Below are 20449 nucleotides of genomic sequence, written 5' to 3' on the forward strand. Positions count from 1 at the left end.
GACCGCCAGAAACAGGGTTCGGACCCCATTTCCAGAAACCTCATTTTATAAGGCCTGTTCGGACCCCAGATTTGCCCTGTCCGGACATGGCTGATTTATTAGGTTTATTTTTCTATTTAAGAAAACGAATTTTGCTATTTTAGAGTACGTATTTTATTTAGCAAAATTAGGGTGCTTTGATAGAGAGAATTTGTTCAAGATTATTGTTGAAGAGAAAATACGTGAAGCCAATCGGAGTTCCGGTGAAAGGAAATCTTTTAGAAAAAATCGTGCCAGATGTTCTGGAAAGGGCTACTGCGGTAGAAGTCAAGTGGGTCACTTGTCGTGTGCAAGGAAGAGTCAAAGGTTTTGTTATTCTTCTTGTATTCCTTATTCTTCTATATAGTGAATTGATTTCCTGGGTTTGGCTGCTCCGGAAAGGTTTTACATTTAGAGAGTTCTCTAAATGGTTTCCTCTTCGTAACCAAATTTCTGTGTTCTTGATTGCATATTTCATATCAGTATTTGGTTGATCTTTTAACTGCTAAGTTAGATCTTTTTCTGGATATTTTCTGTAAAACTCCTAGACGTGTGAGTAGGTGTTAATTGGAGTCGTTTTAGAATTTTCAAACATGTATTGGTGGGACTGTTATTGATATATGTTAGAAATATTGTGGTTAGGAGTTAGCCAATATATGTTATTAATACCAGTGTTACCTGGTTCTACGATCGAGCGCAAGTGGAGTGCGATCGATCGCAAAATATCAAAAACCTACTGGTTCTGCGATCGAGCGCATGCCCAATGATCGCAAAATATCAAAAACCTACTGGTTCTGCGATCGAGCGCATGCCCAATGTGCGTTCGAGCGCAAAATGTTGAAAACCCACTGGTACTGCGATCGATCGCACGTGGAGTGCGATCGATCGCAAAAGGTCAAAAACCTACTGGTTCCACGATCGAACGCATGCCCAATGTGCGTTCGAGCGCAAAATGTCGAAAACCTACTGGTACTGCGATCAATTGCACAATCGTGTGCGATTGAGCACAGATTATTATTATTTTATTTTTTATTTTTTAGGAGTATTAGGGTTCGCAAAGTGGACACTAATGGTTAACTATCAACATCCACTTTGGTTTGGATGTTGATAGTTAATTTTTTTTAAAATTTTTTTAGGACCATTAGGGTCCATAGAGTGGACGCTAATGGTTAACTATCAGCGTCCACTTTGGCTTGGATGCTGATAGTTAATTTTTATTTTAATTTTTTAGGACCATTAGGGTCTGTGGACCCTAATGGTTAACTATCAGCGTCCACTTTGGTTTGGACGCTGATAGTTAATTTTTTTTAGGACCATTAGGGTCCACTTTGTGGACGCTAATGGTTAATTATCAGCGTCCACTTTGAGTGGACGTTAATGGTTGACTATTAGCGTCGACTATGACTTCCATTTACATCACCTTTAGGGTCAAAACATTGCGACTTTTAGGGTCGATAAAGTGGACGCTAAAAGTGATCATTAAGGTCGACTTTAAGTGGACGCTGATAATCACACATTTGATCATTAGGGTCGGACGATTAGCGTTGACACCTTTAGGATCTAAAAGTTGACGCTGTTGTCAACAGCGTCTACTTTAGGACTTTTTATGGTCGACTCGAAGTCGCCCCTAAGGACCTAAATTCTTGTAGTGGTGTCAATTTTACACATCAAAAAAAATAACACCATATTCGATTTTTTATTTCTTTATCATTTTATTTTTTATTTTTGAATTAATAATGTGTCAAAATTTGACACGTTACTACAAGGTGATCTGTCAAAACTGACACATTACCTTTTTCTTAGGTAACGTGTCTACTACTGGGACACCACAAATAATAACATGGCAAAAAATGATGAACAATATACATGTAACTAATTTATTATTTTTTTGTAGTGAGATCTCAGGTTCAAGCCCACCAGAATATTGAGTTGAAGATGGAGAGGAAGAGGCTTTTATTATAGGATTAATATAGAATTTGAGAAAGATAATGTTTAACACAGGAAATTGAACGAAAACAACTGTAGCAGCATGAAGGCGCCAGGTCACGGATCCGTGTGCCTTTCTCCAAATCAACTGAAGCCGTCGATAGCACAAAATTCAATGGCCACGATCACTCAACATGTTTCAAAACCCCGCCAAGTAAAATCCTCTACACATCTAACAAAGGCAAACTGCCAGGTCATCGATCCGCAATTTCTCGTTCAGCCCACCCAATCAAACTACAACCGTCGATAACATTCTGAATCGACGGTTAAGCTCGATAGAACAGCCAGTCACAAAGAACAAACCAGCCACGTCATCGATCCGCATCCACAATCTACCACGACCGTCCATAACACCAAAATGAATCAACGGCCAAGATCTCCCTCTTCCCTCTCCTCATTTTGAAACTTCTAGTCCATAAATTCCCTCCCTCCAAAGCTCCTTTCTATCACGCAAACCAATCTCTGAAAACCTTCGTTTGCCGTTTCTGAAACCCTAGCTCTCGAATGGCTCGTACCAAGCAGACTGCTCGCAAGTCCACCGGAGGCAAGGCTCCGAGGAAGCAACTGGCCACAAAGGCTGCTAGGAAGTCCGCCCCGGCCACCGGCGGAGTGAAGAAGCCCCACAGGTTCCGCCCCGGGACCGTGGCTCTCCGTGAGATCCGAAAGTACCAGAAGAGTACGGAGCTCCTGATCCGAAAACTCCCTTTCCAGCGCCTGGTCCGTGAGATCGCTCAAGACTTTAAGACAGACCTTCGGTTCCAGAGCTCGGCCGTGGCAGCGCTCCAAGAGGCGGCGGAGGCGTACCTGGTTGGACTCTTCGAGGACACCAACCTTTGCGCCATCCACGCCAAGCGGGTCACCATAATGCCAAAGGATATCCAGCTAGCTAGGAGGATCAGGGGTGAGCGTGCTTAAATTGAAAGGAATTTTGTATAGATACGAACAGAGGGATGTTCAAGTGTTTGGGAAGGGCACACAATGAAAATCCAGCCTTTGGGAAAGGATATCCAGCTCCGCATGTGCTTGATTTTAGGGCCTATGTTAGATTATGTTGCTTTCGTTGCTCACTGCCAAGATTGTAGTTCAAGCTTGGATGTATTGTATTGACTTGCCCAATGGAAATTTAAGGGTTGCTTCCTTTCGTTTTAATTGTTTTGAATTTTACTTTTGTCGTTCCTGTTGAAGAATCTTTTAATAGGCGTGGAAGCTTTTTTAGAATCCCAAGTAGCAACTGGGTTGGAGCACATTCTTATTTGTGCGTTTCAGACTTGTGATTAATCTCCTTGCTCTGTGCTTTTTGATGTTCTTAGATTGGATGGGCAATTCGTTAGATTTGGGTTTTGGGCAGTTCTAATATGCCTTCTTTTATCTGCTTGAATCACCGCAATTGCATAAAATGTACAATTGTGATGCCGGCAGGTAGTTCATAGTCATCTTAGTAGCTCTTTATTTGTATTATTTATATCTTGTTGAAGCGTTGATGTTTCTTATTTGATGACGAGCTAAATAATTTTTATCTTTAGGTTGGTCAATGATCCATCTCTAGCATCAGTGTCTTCTGTTTTCTGTGTTCGTCCTGTAATGAAGTCACAGCATCTATGCAAATGGAAATTGCTAAGTGAAGAAGACTGTTGTGTTGACAGTACGTGGAATCAGTATGAAAAAGTGGAGGTGTTTTCAATGGAGAATTGAGAATTGGAAGCAAAATTTTGGCATATTGCAAATAAACCATTGATATTACAACCAAACATCAAAGCGAAACTTACAGGGCACGAAAAATTAGACAACGCCCTGAATTGTGATGATGTATTTAACTGTATATAATATAACAGTTTCAAATTTGCATATTTCACCTACAACACCCATAAGTTAACAGGTGCTCTCTTCACTAGGGTCCTTCACTTTAAGAATAGTAGGAGAAAAAAAAAGAAAAGGCATAATTCAATGTTCTTCTTGGGGGCAACAAGGCCTTCTCCATGAGGTAATTCAATCAGTTGAGACTATGCTTATTGAAGTGAATGTCGCTAATTCGAATCTCTCTTCCTCTTGCGTATGACATGTCAAAAAAAAAAAAAAAAAAAACCTTACTGCAATGACTGACATATTACACTTTGATCAACTGCAAATGCTATTTATCATCCGTCTAAATCTTTGATCAAGCTCTGCCATAACTGCTTCAATAGTGAAATCAACTATTTCCTTTTCCAAATAAATGCGAGGTCATTAATCCGGGCGACCCGTGTGCGTCTCACCAAAACACCCACAACCGTCGATTGAACCAAGCCACTGAATGGCCAAGATCATCCCTTCTGTCCGCCTATGTTTTATTTATTCATTTATTTTTTTTTTGTAAGTACCCGCCTATCTTTTAAAACCCCGCCTGAAACTTTCCCACCCCAACCAAAAGAAAGCGCTCCAGCCACGTCATCGATCCGCGTTAAGCCCTCTAAATAAGTCCCAACCGTCGATGACACTTCACATCAACGGTCACGCTCCTTCTCTTCCTCTTCACACTTCCCAAAGACTAATGCAATAGACCCGCCTTAGATTTGAAATTTCAAAACACTACCACGTCATCGATCCGCATTCAACATTCAACTACAGCCGTCGATAACTCCAAGAAAATCAACGGCGAAGATCACCCTCCTGCCCTCCCCAATTTTGCATAAATTCCGTCCCTCCAAGCCCTTCCATCTCACACTCTCACAGTTCTCACTGATCTCTGATACACTTGCCAGTCTCCGTTTCTGAAACTGTAGTTTTCAAATGGCTCGCACCAAGCAAACCGCTCGCAAGTCCACCGGAGGCAAGGCCCCGAGGAAGCAATTAGCCACAAAGGCTGCCAGGAAGTCGGCTCCGGCCACCGGTGGAGTGAAGAAGCCCCACAGGTTCAGGCCAGGGACGGTGGCCCTCAGAGAGATCCGAAAGTACCAGAAAAGCACGGAGCTCCTGATCCGAAAGCTCCCTTTCCAGCGCCTGGTCCGTGAGATCGCCCAGGACTTTAAGACCGACCTTCGGTTCCAGAGCTCGGCCGTAGCGGCGCTTCAAGAGGCAGCAGAGGCGTACCTTGTGGGGCTTTTTGAGGACACCAACCTGTGCGCAATCCACGCCAAGCGTGTGACAATCATGCCCAAGGATATCCAGCTCGCCAGGCGCATTAGGGGCGAGAGGGCTTAGGTTGGAAGCGATTTGTATAGGAAGAAGTTGGCTTATTCTAGATTTATGTTTAGTGTTGTGCTTTTTGTTGGATTGGATTGTAGGTTAGATTTTAGCTAAAGCTTTTGCTGTATCCTGTTTACGTTGATGGAAATTATGCGTTTCTCGCTTTCAATTCCCTTGCGTAATTTTGTTCATCTCCTTTTAATTTTGTTGTTGTATTTGATTATAGAGTATTAATCGTTTTGTGAATTCTATATATATATATATATATATATATATATATATATATATATATATATATATATATAAATTAATCGTTTATGAAAATCGTGGATGAAGGTAGTTGTTAAACTCATATTACGTCCCGGGCGCGATGCACATATTTTTCCAGTTTCTTAATGCATCAGCCTTTTATACCAACAGCGCCGGAAATTTTTGTGGAAAAAAGATTCACTGGTATTCCCGTTCATGTTGATGAATAAAAATTGGTAAGATTTGCTTGCCCCTTGTTTAATCACCTTTGTTTTTTTTTTTTTAACAAATTTTATTTTGTTTAATCAACGCGTATGTGTTTAAAGGACTTCTACTAGACTTTATAAATGCTTACTATGGAGGATACTTTGAGATTTTTTCTTCAGTTAGTCATAATGTTACCATGTATTTGCATTGTTAATTTCTGTTTTTTTGACTTCTCTTTGCTTTCGGAATGGGTTTTGGATGAATGATCTGGTTTAGGGGTCAGTGTAATATATCCTGGGGATGATTTTTGAAGTTCTCTTAAAATGCAGGTTGATCTTGTTTCAGATTATGACTTATTGGCATTGGACGCCATATCAGGTAAATCAAAATTTTCAATCGATTTCTTACCTTTTCATTATTGCTTTGAAAACAACAAATGGATTCTCAAAGAATCTTGATATTATAATTTTGGTGACTGAAACTTTTTTAGACAAGAATAATTTGTACTTCGAACTGATAGATGCTGGTTCGTTTTGTGTCAGTAGAAAATGGAGTGTGCTAGAGGTTGCCTGTCATTTCCCTTTTTTTTTTTTTGAGATTATTAGTGGAGTTTCTATTGCTGTGCTAGAGGTTCCCTGTCCTGGGTTTGAACAAGAGCTTGTTTGGTGATGTGAGGTCTCGGCCAAAGGTTGGATGCTTGTCAAATATAGAGAGCATTTTATATGCCCTGAAGGCTACAGGGGACGAACTTGAGGGGATAGGTGAGCTTGCTCCCTGCATAATTTATTGTGTGCTTTGCTGATTAATAGTATAGAGCTGCCTGGAAAACTAATGATGACACGGGCACATTAAGGTTGCTTGCTTAAACATCAAATGGGCTGATCCAAGACATTTTTTTCCCAAATATTTTTCTGACTGGATTTTACATGGATAAATGAATCAATCATTCATGGGTTTATATTACTTGAAAAGGAAAAGATTTGTGGAGATTTCCTCAAATACCTCCAACTTCAAAGACTAGATTTTACTATTTGCAATCAGCTTTTACTCTCTGCAATCCTAACTATATGGCTGCATTCCATTGCCAGGAGTTGCACCATTGACTTCTTCAAAGAAAGAGCAGCTTTGTCAAACACTTCTGGCTTTGGTAGGACAAATGCATCCTTGTTGTTCACTTCTGTAGCATAGAACAGATCGATTGATTTTTCGACTTTTGAAAATTTGAACCATGGATATCTTTCTCCAAATATCGAGTGCATCACTTTTGAAGCCACAACTAATAGAAATGACCATAGAGTCTTGATGGTAGAGTTTCTTTTTCTCCCTTGTCTCGTGTCTGATATTGTTGCAGTAGTCTTTTATTTTGTTTTAGACTTCGATCATGTTTTTAGGAATCTTGAGATATCAATTACTTTCTGTTGTTAGTATGGACCAAATATGTTTGCTGGGGAAAATACCATAATGGCGAGTTTTACAAATAGATAAGTATTGTTGTTTGCTCATTTATTTCCAGCATTTTAGGGTAGCCTATTAAGAGGAATGAGGGTCTTGTTGAGAAAGGTAGTCGACTCTTGACCATTATCAGGTGATGCTGCTTGTCCAAATGCCCATTTTTGGAGGGTGTTGTTTGTGTAGATAATGCAACATCATTGCTTATAGAATTATGTAATTTATGTGTTTCCTGAGTAATATTTTCCTATCTATGACTAATGAATCACAATTTCTAATTTAATATTCACTCCAACTAATAGGAAAAATAAATAATAGGAGGGAGAAGAATGGATTATCAGAAGAATAAAACCCTCTTCCAACTACCAAAAGAATAAAGGTGAGATAAAGAACAATATTTAAATGGAGTAGAGAAAGATTTAGAGAGTTGGATGTTTGGTGCTTTTGAAAAGTGGTTAGTTAAAATAGAAAAAAGTGATTTTTTAGCCAAATTCTAGTTCACTAGGAATGCTCTTAGTGGTTGGTCTAAATTTTCTGCCAAATAAGATGTGAGCACACATTTTGTTGCTATTTGTCCAAAACGTCAATAGTTCAAGCCTAATTTAAATTGGGTTTCAACTGTTTGATGTGTGTCTAATTGTTGTTCCTTCATGTTTGACATTGTAACATGATTAATAGGTATTGGCTTGTGCTCTATAATTCTTGTCAAAGAAATAAACCAATTAGTGCTCTCTAATATTCATTATAGATGTTGAAATGGAAATCTCTTCTAATTCATGGTCACATTTTTTGTTGTTGTTTGATTAGGTTTTTCCCTGAGATGATATTTGCAGAGTTGAATTCCTAAAGCAAATGACTTGCTTTTGTCTCACTTGGTGTTTTAGTTTCAGTCATAAGTCTTTGATCTCCATTTATTTTTGCAGAAAACAGAGATAAACATTTCTTTGTCAACTTAAGTTTTTGGATTAAGCAAGTAGTTAACAAAGCCAGGTTAATGCATATAGTTTGGGGAGTCAGTTTTGGTTTTGTTGTGTCTGATTATACGAATGCTAGAATTCTTAGCATGAAAATGTTTTGGCCAAAGGATTATATCTTTGATAAGTTCTTGTGTTTGTGATTGATTGGTTGTGGTTGATTGTAAAAGGAAGATGGATTGAATAAAACTTCTCTACTTAGGGTAGGAGTCAAAGCATACAAAATTTTAGATCAAATTCTTCAATGAATTTCCCGTAGCTCTAACTCACGTATTTATAGGAAAATCATGTAATCCTTAATTCATCTTAAAGATTATGCTAACAACTCATCTAAATGATTGGGCAACATAGGACTTGGGCTGATAGTTATTCAAAATTTTTTTTTTTGTAAGCTCGTCAGGCCTTCCACTAATCAACAATTATCAAAACCAACATATTAAAACAAAACAGAAAACAGAACCCCCTAATCACTTACCCTTAACAAAGCACCCAAAATTGACCCTTATTACTTATCTTTTGAAACACCATAATCTTGGTATTTTGGATTAGGCCCCAGTTCCTTCGATTCCCATCTATCTTTTTGGTTTGTGTGGATGTGGAGTGGCCAAATGAATGCTGCTGAAAAGAATGCTGCATTTGATTGGTATGCTTAAAAACAGAGCAAGTAAATTGACAAAAAGGAACTGAGTAATGAATCACTTTTTTGTGAGATTCCATTGTGGGAATTTGGTCCTTATCTCAACTAGATAATCAGAAATTACAACTAAATTTTTATATGGTATGCATTGTTTGTATGTGATAATATATTAATATAATAATATGTTGTAGTGAGGCATCGGGCATGTATGTTTGTTGCATTTGGTCATTGGAATTCCATCTAGATCTTATCAACTATCACCAATGCTTGAACTTTCTTACGTTGGATCCACACGTTATATAAAACTGTCAACCCTTAGAAGAGTGTAAGGCACCACTTTCTCCACACGATAAGTCATTCACACACGGGTCTTTTGTCTTTTGCGGCCTTTGGTGAAGCCGCCCCATGCTATGTTGCTTGCATATCAAGATCGGACTTTTGTTTTTTAGATTTCCTTTGCTAGTTTCTATATTTGTAGTGTATTTTATTGAGCACATTGTGTAGTTTGATAGGCCGCTTTTAACGTCGTGTTCGAAAGCATTTTCAACTGGTTTTTCATTCAAATCAAGAATGAAAAAGACCTTTCTCTTGTAACATTTTTCTTGTTGACTTAGAAAAAATAAAAAAGAGAAAGTCATCCACACTAATGATAATGCAATTAAACAGTCCATAAACACAATAATGCATTTTGAGCAAATGGTCCTACAAAAGAAAATTTTGCGATGAGGAACACATGGGATGCCTTTTTCATCCAATTTGATGGAATTTAGCCGTCTAAATCTTTGATCAAGCTCTTTCATAATTGCTACTTGCTTTTTCCTTAGGTTAGATATGGTGTTGCTTATCATCCAGCTTGAAATGTTGTGAATGTGATTGAGCCTTGATTTCTTCTCGCATGTAGATGGGTATGGTGTGTTAATAACATTGTTTTTGGATTGACCACCATTTTATATTAAGCTAAGCACTCAAAAAAATATTCTGTAAAAAAAAAATTTTACACCTAAACAAATACAACTTTAACCACCAAGCACAAATAAAATAAAATAATAATAATAATAATAATAATAATAATAATTCCAGAATAAACAAAACCTTAAAAAAAAAATTAATACATTCTAATTGCAAGGCCTTCGATTCGGGCGATCCGTGTGTGTCTCACCAAAACACCCACAACCGTTGATTGAACCAAGCCATTCGATGCCTAAGATCATCCCTTATGCTTGCCTATGCTTTATTTATTTATTTAGGTAAAGTCCACATATCCTCTTTAAAGTATGGACAGAAATTTACTCCAAACTGATATGTAGGAAATATTCTCTAACTTATGTAAAATGGTGCAAAGTGTTTGTAAATATTTAAAAGTCACATTAAATTCTTAACCTTATTAATAGCAGTTTAGTAATTTAGTGTAAATTTAGTGTGTCTTTTAAATGTTTATAAATACTTGGTACTATTTTACATAAGTTGGAAAATATTTTCTCCATACCGATTTGGAGGAAATTTCTATCCTTAAAGTATTATCTAATTGACAATGTCTTTTCAAAATTACCAAAATTTTGTTAATGTCTCCTAATGAGGAAAATACTCTTAAAATAACAATTAAAAATTAAAAAAAAAACTAAAAATAATTTTTTTTTTAAAAATAGAAATAAAAATAAAATACCAGGATATGGAATTTAAAAATTTTCATATGCTGGACTTTCCCCTTATTTATTTATTTTTTATAAGTACCCGCCTACGTTTTAAAACCCCGCCTGAAACTTTCCCACCCCCACCAAAAGAAAGCGCTCCAGCCACGTCATCGATCCGCGTTATGCCATCTAAATAGGCCACAACCGTCGATGACACTTAACATCAACGGTCACGCTCGTTCTCTTCCTCTCCACACTTCCCAAAGAGTAATGCAATATACCCGCCTTAAATTTGAAATTTCAAAACACTACCACGTCATCGATCCGCATTCAACATTCAACTCCAGCCGTCGATAACTCCAAGCAAATCAACGGTGAAGATCACCCTCCTCCCCTCCCCAATTTTGCATAAATTCCGTCCCTACATCGCTATTCTCTCACACTCAGTCACGCACTCCGGTCTCTGATACAATTGCATCGATTTCTGAACCCTAGCTTTACAATGGCTCGCACCAAGCAAACAGCTCGCAAATCCACTGGAGGCAAGGCTCCGAGGAAGCAATTGGCCACAAAGGCTGCCAGGAAGTCCGCTCCTGCCACCGGCGGAGTGAAGAAGCCCCACAGGTTCAGGCCAGGGACGGTTGCCCTTAGAGAGATCCGAAAGTACCAAAAAAGCACGGAGCTCCTGATCAGAAAGCTCCCTTTCCAGCGCCTGGTCCGTGAGATTGCCCAGGACTTTAAGACTGATCTGAGGTTCCAAAGCTCGGCCGTGGCGGCGCTTCAAGAAGCTGCGGAGGCGTACCTAGTTGGTCTTTTTGAGGACACCAACCTGTGCGCAATCCACGCCAAGCGTGTGACAATCATGCCCAAGGATATCCAACTTGCCAGGCGCATTAGGGGCGAGAGGGCATAGATTGGAAGCGATTTGTATAGGAAGAAGTTGGCTTATTCTGGATTTATGTTTAGTGCTTTTGTGCTTTTTGTCGGATTGGATCGTAGGTTAGATTGTAGTTAAAGATTTTGCTGTATCCTGATTACGTTAATGGAAATTATGCGTTTCTCGCTTTCAAATCCCTTGCGTATTTTAGTTCATCGCCTTTTAATTTTGTTATTGTGTTTGATTATGGAATATTAATCGTTTTGTGAATTCTATTTATATATAGAAAACAGATTAAATCGCCTACAACAACGGTTGATGAAGGTATTTGTTAAATGCAGATTACGTCTCGGGCAATAGCTCATATATTTTTCCAAATTCTTAATGCAACAGCCTTTTATGCCTACAGCGCTGGAAATTCTTACGGAAAACAGAATCACTGGTTTTCACGTCTATGACGATGAATGGAAATTGGTAAGATTTGCTTATTCCTTGTTTAATCAGACTTTGTGAATGCTTACTATGGAGGATATTGTTGGTTAAGTACTAGAAAATGTACTCACATTGTTCCCAATAGGTCCCACTTTTATTGAAGTCCCGAAATTTGTAGCTTATACTTGCTTCACTGAGATTAGGAATTTTTCTTCAATTAGTTCAGCATAATTTCACAATCTATCTGCATTATTCATTTCAGTTTCTTGACTTCTCTTTGCTTTCTTTGTGGAATGGGTGTTGGATGAATGATCTGGCTTAGAGGTCTGTGTAACATATACCGGGATTGATTTTTGAGGGTTCTCTTAAAATGCAGGTTGTTCCTGTTTCAGATTATTACTTATTGGCATTGGAGTCCATATCAGGTGAATCAAAAATTTCAATCTATATGTTTTTCTTTTTTTAAAAAGCTATACTTGTGAAATTTGTAGTTTCTGGCATTAGATTAATTGTCCTGTATGAGGGAAAATGTTTGGAGTTGAAGGCTTTTTGGTTAAATACACTATACCACTGGACATCTCTCTTCGACTACTTTAATATTTCTAGCTTTTATGATTTTCTTGATCTTTTCTCATTTTTTGTTAGGTGTTTCTTTTGTATACTTTTTGCGTACTTGGGTTGTGCCTTTGCATGTTTAATAAACTTTGATTACTCAAAAAAAATGCAAATATTGATATAAAGTCATATCCAATTCTTTTTGGAACAACAATATTAGAAGGTTTTCATGGAAATTGTGATAATTTATAATGTTTATTTTCTTTAAATAAGAGACATTTGAGCTGTTTTATGATGTTTCAAGCATCATTGGTCTTTTGAAGTGACATCTCCTTCCACCATAAGGGGTCGAGGGTGAGGTCTTTTTATTTGAGATTATTAGTTGAGTTTCTATTATTGTGGTTGAGGTTGCCTGTCTGGGATTTGAACAAGATGAGCTTGTTTTGTGAAGTGAGGTCTCAGCCAGAGGTTGGATGTTTGTCCAATATAGAGAGCATTTTATATCCCTTAAGTCTTCAGGGGACAAACCTGAGGGGCTAGATAATTGCGGTTAGCTTGCTCCCTGTATAATTTATCGTGTGCTTTCCTGATTAACATTATAGAGCTGCCTGGAAAACAAATGATGACAAGGGCACAATTAATTGTGCTTGCTTAAACATCAAATTAGCTGATCGAATACATTTTTTTCCCAAATCTTTTTCTTACTTGATTTTACATGGATAGATGAATCAATCGTTCATGGGTATATATTACTTGAAAAGGAAAGACTTGTGGACATTTCCTCAAATACTTGCAACTTCAAAGACTATATTTTACTCTTCACATTCAGCTTTTACTCTCTGCAATCGTAACTAGATGGGTGCATTCCGTTGCCAGGAAGGAGTTGCACCATTCACTTCTTCAAAGTAAGAGCAGCTTTGTCAAACTCTTCTGGCTTTAGAAGAACAAATTCATCCCTGTTGTTCACTTCTGCAGCATAGAACAGATCGATTGATTACATTTTATTGCTTTGGACTTTTGAAAAATTGAACCATTAGTGTCTTTCTCCAAATACTGAGTGCATCCACCACTTTCAAAGCCACAACTAATAGAAATGACCCTAGGGACTTTATGGTAGATTTTGATATATATATATATATATATATATATATATATATATATATGTTTTTTCTCCCTTGTCTTGTGTCTGATATTGTTGGAGTATTCTTTTATTTTGTTTTAGACGGGGTCATGTTTTTGGGAATCTTGAAATATCAATTAGTTTTTGTTGTTAGTATGGACCAAATAGGTTTGCTGGGAAAAGTGCCATAATGGTGAGTTTTACAAATAAATAAGAATTGCTGTTTGCTCATTTATTTCCAGCATTTTAGGGTACCCTAATTTAAACTGGGTTTCAACTGTTTGATGTGGTACGTGTGTCTAATTCTTGTTCCTTCAGGTTTGAAATTGTAACATGATTAATTGGCATTGGCTTATGCTCTATTATTCTTCTCAATGAAATAAACCAATTAGTGTTCTCTAATATTCATTGAAGATGTTGAAATGGAAAATCTCTTCAAAATTCATGGTCACGTATAATTTTTATGTAATTTTTGGTATGATTAGGTTTTTCGTTGAAATGATATTTGTGGAGTTGAATTCCTAAAGCAAAGGACTTACTTTTGTCTCTCCTGGTGTTTCAGTCATAAGTCTTGTTTGTCTGAATTCCTAAAGCAAAAGACTTTCTTCATACAAACATATCTCTTGTTTGTTGTCCTCTTTATTTTCCTTGATGGCCAAAGGCTTATATCTTTGATAGGTTGTGTTTGTGATTTTTTGTTGTTGTAATTGTTGTGTTTGCGATTGATTGTAAAAGGAGATGGATTGAATTGAATAAAACTTCTCTAATTAGGGTAGGAGTCAAAGCATACAAAATACAAAATTTTGGATCAAATTCTTCAATGAATTTCCCGTAGCTCTAACTCCCTTCTAGGAGCTTGCTCGTAATTAGGCTTTCTAGTAGTCCTCAATTCCTTTGAATGACTTGGGCAAATAGTTATTCATGAGAATTTGTCTTGTAAGCCCGTTGGTATTTGGGCTCTTCACTAATCAACAATTATAAAAACAAATTTATTAAAACTAAGGCAAAATAGAAAACAGTTTATCACTTACCCTTAGCAAAGCACCCAAAACTGACCCCTTATCACTCGTCTTGGGAAACACCTTCCAAATCTTGGTATTTTGGATTAGGCCTTAAGACTCGAGCTCCTTCTGGTCTTTTCAATCTTTTGGTTTATGTGTGGATGTGGTTGATATGCACGTCAACTTTTGTCATCCAATTATTGTTTTGAGAGATGAGTGGTTGATATACACTTACTTTCACTTCATTGCACCTATTTTCTCACACTCATAGGTGACTTTAAACCTACCATTAAAATAAAATCTAATAAAGATTCATCTCATATTTAATGGTTGTTTCAAAAGCTGCATTGTTCTATTGTATTATTATAATCACTCAAATTTCATGTAGGCATTGCTAGATTGTTCTTGTAGGCATATCATTTGAGTGTACCAGTTTGTTTTGGGGTGGGGATGGGTTAGGGTTATCTAAGAAAGTATCACTAGGTAGCACTTAAAAATGCATTTCCTTCTATGTAAAATGATTTATAAGGGAAAATGTTTTGGGTCAAAAATATTTTTGGGGAAAATCACTAATTTTCCATTGTTTGTTTGAGACCTTTGAAATTGTATTGAAAATGTTTTTCATTCACAATGACTTGAAACCGATGCTTCGTATTCCACCCCTTAGGACTTGGGCTGGTTGGCTCATTGAAATCAAGTTCTATCAATTTCTATTTGTCCTCTTTTATTTAATGAATTATTCGAAGAGTAAATGTATGTAATTGCAAACAAGGCAAGTATAGTGTATTGTTTGGTCCTACAAAAGAAAAAATTGCGATGAGGAACACATGGGATGCCTTTTTCATACTTTTCTCTATCTAATCAAAAAACACGGTTGCTATAGCAAAATCAAATGATTTTTTTTTTATTAATATAATATTGATGGGTATCTCAATATATTATTATAAGATATGATATATAAAATTTTCAATGTTAAATTTTTCAAAAGTGGTATCCAATATGATTCAACGTGGGAAATGGGGCATGGTAAAAAGTACCCCTTACCTAACCTTAATACAAGATAATATTATAAATTAAAGAAAGATAACCTTTTGAAATTTCTACGCTAAATATTAATTAATTAATTAATTATTATTTTTACTGGCTTAACTTTTTAGGGTAATTAATTATTTAACATGATATTAAAATGCCTCACTTATAGGAATTGAGTTTTAAGCCTACAAAAAGATGAATAATTCTAAAAGTTTTTCTTATATTAATTTTGTGTCTATAAAAAAATAAGGTGGTTTTTACAATTACAATTTGATCAAAATTTAATAGTAATTGATCATAAGTTTAATGGTAATTTTAAGAGTTACATTATTCTTAGAGGAATATAAGAGGGACTTGTACCATTATTCAAAAAAAGAGTGTTTAGGGCGGGGGGGGGAGGGGGGGGGGGGGGGGGTAACATTAATAAAAAAATAGGAGGGGGGGGGGGGGGGGGGGCGGCTAACATTAATAAAAAAAATATAAAAAATCCAAATTAGATTCGCCCCTAGATGCATTTGATTGAGAAATCTAGTTTGTTTTTATCGTACAATGTTAATGTGTTAAGTTTCAATCGACCTTTATATATATATTTTTAAATGACGATCCAAATGTTTGGAATTAAAACATCACTATTGTGAGCAGGGATGGAATGAAGAGGAGGGTGGTATAGGTCATGGCCCCTTCAATTATTGAGGAAAAAAAAATGTTTATGTCAAATTTTAGTTTTTAAGTCTTTGCCCATTAATCAAGCTAGAAAAAATAAAAATTGGCCCCTACCTACAATTTTTTTGGCCCTATCTATAAATATTTTTGGCATTAAAGCATTCCTAATAGAAGAGCCAAATTTTTATGCAAAATAACTCCTCAAAACTCACTTTACTTAGTTTAGCTAATGAATTTTTAAAAGCTTCTTATATTTGATTAGCTATATTTTTGTCTATAGCCTTTTAATATCTTTTTATTAAAAATTGTAAAAAGTGAGAAAAGTTTTGGGAAAAAGAGAAAACAGGTGAGAGAAACAATAAAAGATAAAATGGTTTCCTTGAAAAGTGCTGCTACGGCATATAGCTTTTTTTTTTTTTGCTAATCCAATGTAAGGGTTTTTACAAATCTGATTAGCCATTTTATATAAAAGTACCATTTGGTTCCTCCATTGGGAATGCTCAACCCAATAAAATTTTTGGCTCCACCCACTAAATTTTTTCGCCCTACTGCTTCTACCTAAAAAATCTTTTGAGTCATACCCATTAAAACCTAAAAATTGGTTACTTATTCTCATATCTTTTTGCCCTTACCCATTAAAAACTGTAGTAAACTTGTTTTTTTTACTTAACCCATTAAGTTGGTTATTCATTTTAGATTTGATCCTACCCACAAAATTTTATCTTTCTTGAGAATTAAATTAAAAATAAAAGAAAAAAAAATTAGAAAAGGGGTGGTTCCAACCACTGGCTGGTTTTGAGGGGCGACCAAACCGCCCCTAAGGATCCTTAGGGTGGTTCGGCCACTTCCAACTTGCAAAATGGGGGTAGTCGAAACTATCACATTTGGCGGAAACCACCCCAAGGCCAAAACCACTTGGGTTTTTTTGGAAGATTATTTACCTACTTAGGATTTTTTTTTTTTTTTTTTTTGGTATTTTGGATTTTTGTTTTTTTTTTTGGGTTGTTCCTTCCACTATTGTTTTTTAATGCTACTTTTTAGATTTGATTGCGATTATTTGATGATGCAAGGTGCTGCTACCTCATGTTTTAAGTCTCATTTACCTCATGTTATTGCAAGTCTTTGTCTTCCCATAAACAATGTTTGTGAATGGATTAATTAATAATTAAAAATAATAATATTAGAAATTATATTTTATCCCAAAATATTATTATGTCAGTTTCAAACAACATTTTGATTTTTTTTTTCTTCTTATAAAAATAACTGATCAAAGAGTTAGTTAAGACTAACACATCAATATTGTAAGATAGTTATAAGATAAAAATGTGGTTCCAACCAACGTAAACTTCGATAATTTATTTATTTTTTTTTATTTTTTTGACTAATTTAATAGTTGGTTGGGATTGACACTTAGCAATTTAGGACTGACGAGTTCACGTGTCAGGTTTGAATCAACACGATTAATATTATTGAAAGTTGAGCTGTCTAAATTGAGAAATTTTAAAATTCGAAAAAATAGTATGTCAAATTGCATGGTACTTCAAATGTCTAAAGTGAAGTTACCCAAAAATTAAATTATGGTATAGTGTAGCATTTCCGGAAATGAAAATGCAGCAGACTCAGCAGTAATAGACCACGTCTCCGCTACAAACCCGTCTATATAAGAAGATGGTTCAGGAACGAGATGTGCAACAAGCTCTGCAACAAAGATATATATCATCATCAATGGATATCGTTCATAGCAAGGGAGCAACTGAGCTATTTGAAGCTCAGTCTCATTTGTACAAACACATATTCAGCTACATAGATTCCATGTCAGTCAACTGCGCCATTCAGCTAGCCATACCCGACATAATCCATTCCCATGCCCGACCCATCACTCTTCCACAGTTGGCCTCCAAGCTTCACATTCACCCCAAAAAAACCAGCTGCCTTCACCGGCTCATGCGTTTGTTGGTGCACTCCGGCTTCTTCACTAAAACAAAACTTCATCATCATCATCATCATCATCAAAATCAACCAGAAGATGATGAAGAAAAAGAAGAAGAAGAAGAAGAAGAAGAAGAAGAAGGCTATGCTCTCACACCTTCCTCTAGGCTAGTCGTCAAAGATAATGTCACCAGCCTGTCACCATTTGTGAAAGCAATGCTGGATCCTGTCCTGGTGAGCCCCTGGCACGTCTTGGGAGATTGGCTTCAGGGGGGGAGTACTCAGGAGCTGACGCCCTTTGAGAAAAGGCATGGGATGAGCTTATGGAACTACTGCAACCAAAACACAGAGTACGGTGGCGTTTTCAATGAAGCCATGGCCAGTGATTCCCAGTTCATGAGCTTCGTCGTTGACGACTACAAGCCCATCTTTGAGGGCTTGGGTTCGTTGGTTGATGTTGGAGGGGGTACCGGGACGGTGGCGAGGATCATTTCTCAGGCATTCCCTCACGTGAAATGCACGGTGTTTGACCTTCCACACGTCGTTGCCAACCTGCCGGAGACTACCAACTTGAAATACGTTGGTGGTGATATGTTTCAGTCTATTCCTTCTGCAGATGCCCTTCTCTTTAAGGTTTGCAAATATATTTCCGCCTCTCGAAAAGCTTCGTTTCGTTTACCCTACTCTTCATGTTTGTTTCGGGACTTTTGCAATTGTATTTTTAAGGTTTGAAAGGTTTCAATATAGGATATCGATGTTTTATTAGTTTGCAATATATGTCACTCTTGTCATTAAGATTTATAGTTAAATCAAACCGTTAATAGGCAAAATGTTTTTTATACCTTTGTAAAACTTATAAAAATATATATAAAGTTGTTCTAATTAAATAATTAATTATTATTTTATATATATATATAAATAGAACAGCTTGATCAACCAATGACTAGCTGTGAGTCGGCCGATATTTATTTTGAGTATTTGGGCGTCTTCCGTTAAGATTTAAACTTAAACTCTAATAATAGATGTGACATTGCAAAGTTTTAAAGTGTGTTAACCTGTCATTGCTATTTTTTAAACTTTATAAGATTATAAAAGTACCAAATTAAAACATCATGGGATAAGCCAAATTTCCTCCTAATTTTATTTGGAAAGAGTACTACTGTTCATGTCCATTAATACTGGTCAAAACATGAATTTTTCTACCTTGTCTGCTGGATTTTGGTATTTATGTCTTTAACCACAGTTATGTGTCTATCTATCGTAAGAATTTTGCAAACTTCCATAGTAACATAATATCTATATATATATATATATATATATATATATATATATATATACACCTGTCTGATACATTGTGATATATATGTAATATTTGGCAGTGGATTTTGCATGATTGGAGCGATGAGGAATGTGTGAAAATTCTGAAGAGATGCAAAGAGGCGATTACAAGCAAAGGTAAGGAGGGAAAGGTAATAATCATAGACGTGGTGATAAATGAGGAGAAGGATGAAGATGATATTACTAAAACAAAGCTCTTCTTTGACACACTCATGATGGTTCTGCTCCCTGGAAAAGAGAGGGGCAAGAAAGAATGGGAGAGGCTTTTCGTCAATGCTGGCTTCACCCGCTACAATATAGTTGCTTCCTATGGGATGAAATCCGTTATTGAGCTTTATCCTTAAGATTAAATTAATTAACTATGTGTGTGTGAATTTTAAGATTAATGTGTGTCAAGCCTGATGCCTTATAGAATAATGCTTCCGTGCGAGCATAGGAAACTTAATGGATCATGCTTCTTAATTAAAGTTGTTTTCTTAAGGTTGTTTCAGTGTATTTATATGCACAGGTGGCTGAAAGTTGGGTGGGGTTGTCTTTTGAATTGTTTTCTTCGTACCTTGTCTTGAGTGTGCTGTGTAGCTGTGTAAGTTGTAACCCAAATAATGAGACACGATTGGTGGTGCCCCTGATAAAGACATGGCCCAAATTCTATGGTTTTAAAATTTTCATGTTCAGAAATGCTATTTAATATTGGTGGCTTTAGCTAAAAAGAAAATTGAGTGAAATTATTATCACAAATTTGACGTGTTGCCCTTGTCAGCCCAAGCTGAAATTTTTTCACGAACTTGGCTCAGATTAGGGCTGAATATAGCGGACGTTTACTAACCGTCTAACCAGTTAACCATTTTTTGAGGCGGTTAGAAAAAATCACTAACCGCCTATATATATATATATATAAAATGATGTTTTGATGTTTAAATATATAAAAAATGTATAAAACTCTAGAAACGATGTCATATGTAATAAGGTATTACAATATTACTGTACAAACGACATCGTTTTGATATTTTTAATTTGTTTTTCTCTTTTTTTTTTTTTTTTTTTTTTTTTTTTTTTTTTTTAGTTTAGTTTAAAAAAAAAACGGTTAGCAGTTAGTTGATTTTACCACTTTTTCACCCCTTGCTCGGATCACACATTCAAAAATTTAATTGTCTAACTTGAGCTTGAGTTGAGTTGAGTTTGTCGAGTG

The 20449-nt window shown here is 36.3% G+C and overlaps 4 protein-coding genes across 4 annotated transcripts; all 4 read left to right on the forward strand.

Annotated features, from left to right (window-relative positions):
* The first annotated feature begins 2446 nt into the window (after positions 1-2446).
* Positions 2447-3146, forward strand: LOC132169795 (histone H3.2). The gene has a single exon (XM_088516604.1). It carries the CDS (start codon positions 2509-2511, stop codon positions 2917-2919), a length of 411 nt encoding a protein of 136 aa, XP_088372730.1. The 5' UTR covers positions 2447-2508; the 3' UTR covers positions 2920-3146.
* A 1538-nt stretch (positions 3147-4684) lies between these two features.
* On the forward strand, positions 4685-5341 carry LOC132169796 (histone H3.2). Its single transcript, XM_088516610.1, has one exon. It carries the CDS (start codon positions 4771-4773, stop codon positions 5179-5181), a length of 411 nt encoding a protein of 136 aa, XP_088372736.1. The 5' UTR covers positions 4685-4770; the 3' UTR covers positions 5182-5341.
* Positions 5342-10757: 5416 nt separating this feature from the next.
* On the forward strand, positions 10758-11372 carry LOC132168694 (histone H3.2). The gene has a single exon (XM_059579712.2). It carries the CDS (start codon positions 10816-10818, stop codon positions 11224-11226), a length of 411 nt encoding a protein of 136 aa, XP_059435695.1. The 5' UTR covers positions 10758-10815; the 3' UTR covers positions 11227-11372.
* Positions 11373-17697: 6325 nt separating this feature from the next.
* On the forward strand, positions 17698-19899 carry LOC132171857 (trans-resveratrol di-O-methyltransferase-like). Its single transcript, XM_088511144.1, has 2 exons — positions 17698-18555; positions 19302-19899. Exons 1-2 carry the CDS (start codon positions 17719-17721, stop codon positions 19602-19604), a joined length of 1140 nt encoding a protein of 379 aa, XP_088367270.1. The 5' UTR covers positions 17698-17718; the 3' UTR covers positions 19605-19899.
* Positions 19900-20449: the final 550 nt, after the last annotated feature.

The sequence above is a fragment of the Corylus avellana genome, chromosome 1 (genome assembly GCF_965113065.1).
Source record: "Corylus avellana chromosome 1, dhCorAvel1.hap1.2, whole genome shotgun sequence".
NCBI lineage: Eukaryota > Viridiplantae > Streptophyta > Magnoliopsida > Fagales > Betulaceae > Corylus > Corylus avellana.

Excerpts from the sequence above, each read along its gene's own strand:
- LOC132169796 (XM_088516610.1), top strand. The coding sequence starts at position 4,771 with ATGGCTCGCACCAAGCAAACCGCTCGCAAGTCCACCGGAGGCAAGGCC.
- LOC132168694 (XM_059579712.2), top strand. The coding sequence starts at position 10,816 with ATGGCTCGCACCAAGCAAACAGCTCGCAAATCCACTGGAGGCAAGGCT.
- LOC132169795 (XM_088516604.1), top strand. The coding sequence starts at position 2,509 with ATGGCTCGTACCAAGCAGACTGCTCGCAAGTCCACCGGAGGCAAGGCT.
- LOC132171857 (XM_088511144.1), top strand. The coding sequence starts at position 17,719 with ATGGATATCGTTCATAGCAAGGGAGCAACTGAGCTATTTGAAGCTCAG. Across the intron at positions 18,556-19,301 it reads CAGATGCCCTTCTCTTTAAG|TGGATTTTGCATGATTGGAG; the intron begins GTTTGCAAATAT and ends AATATTTGGCAG.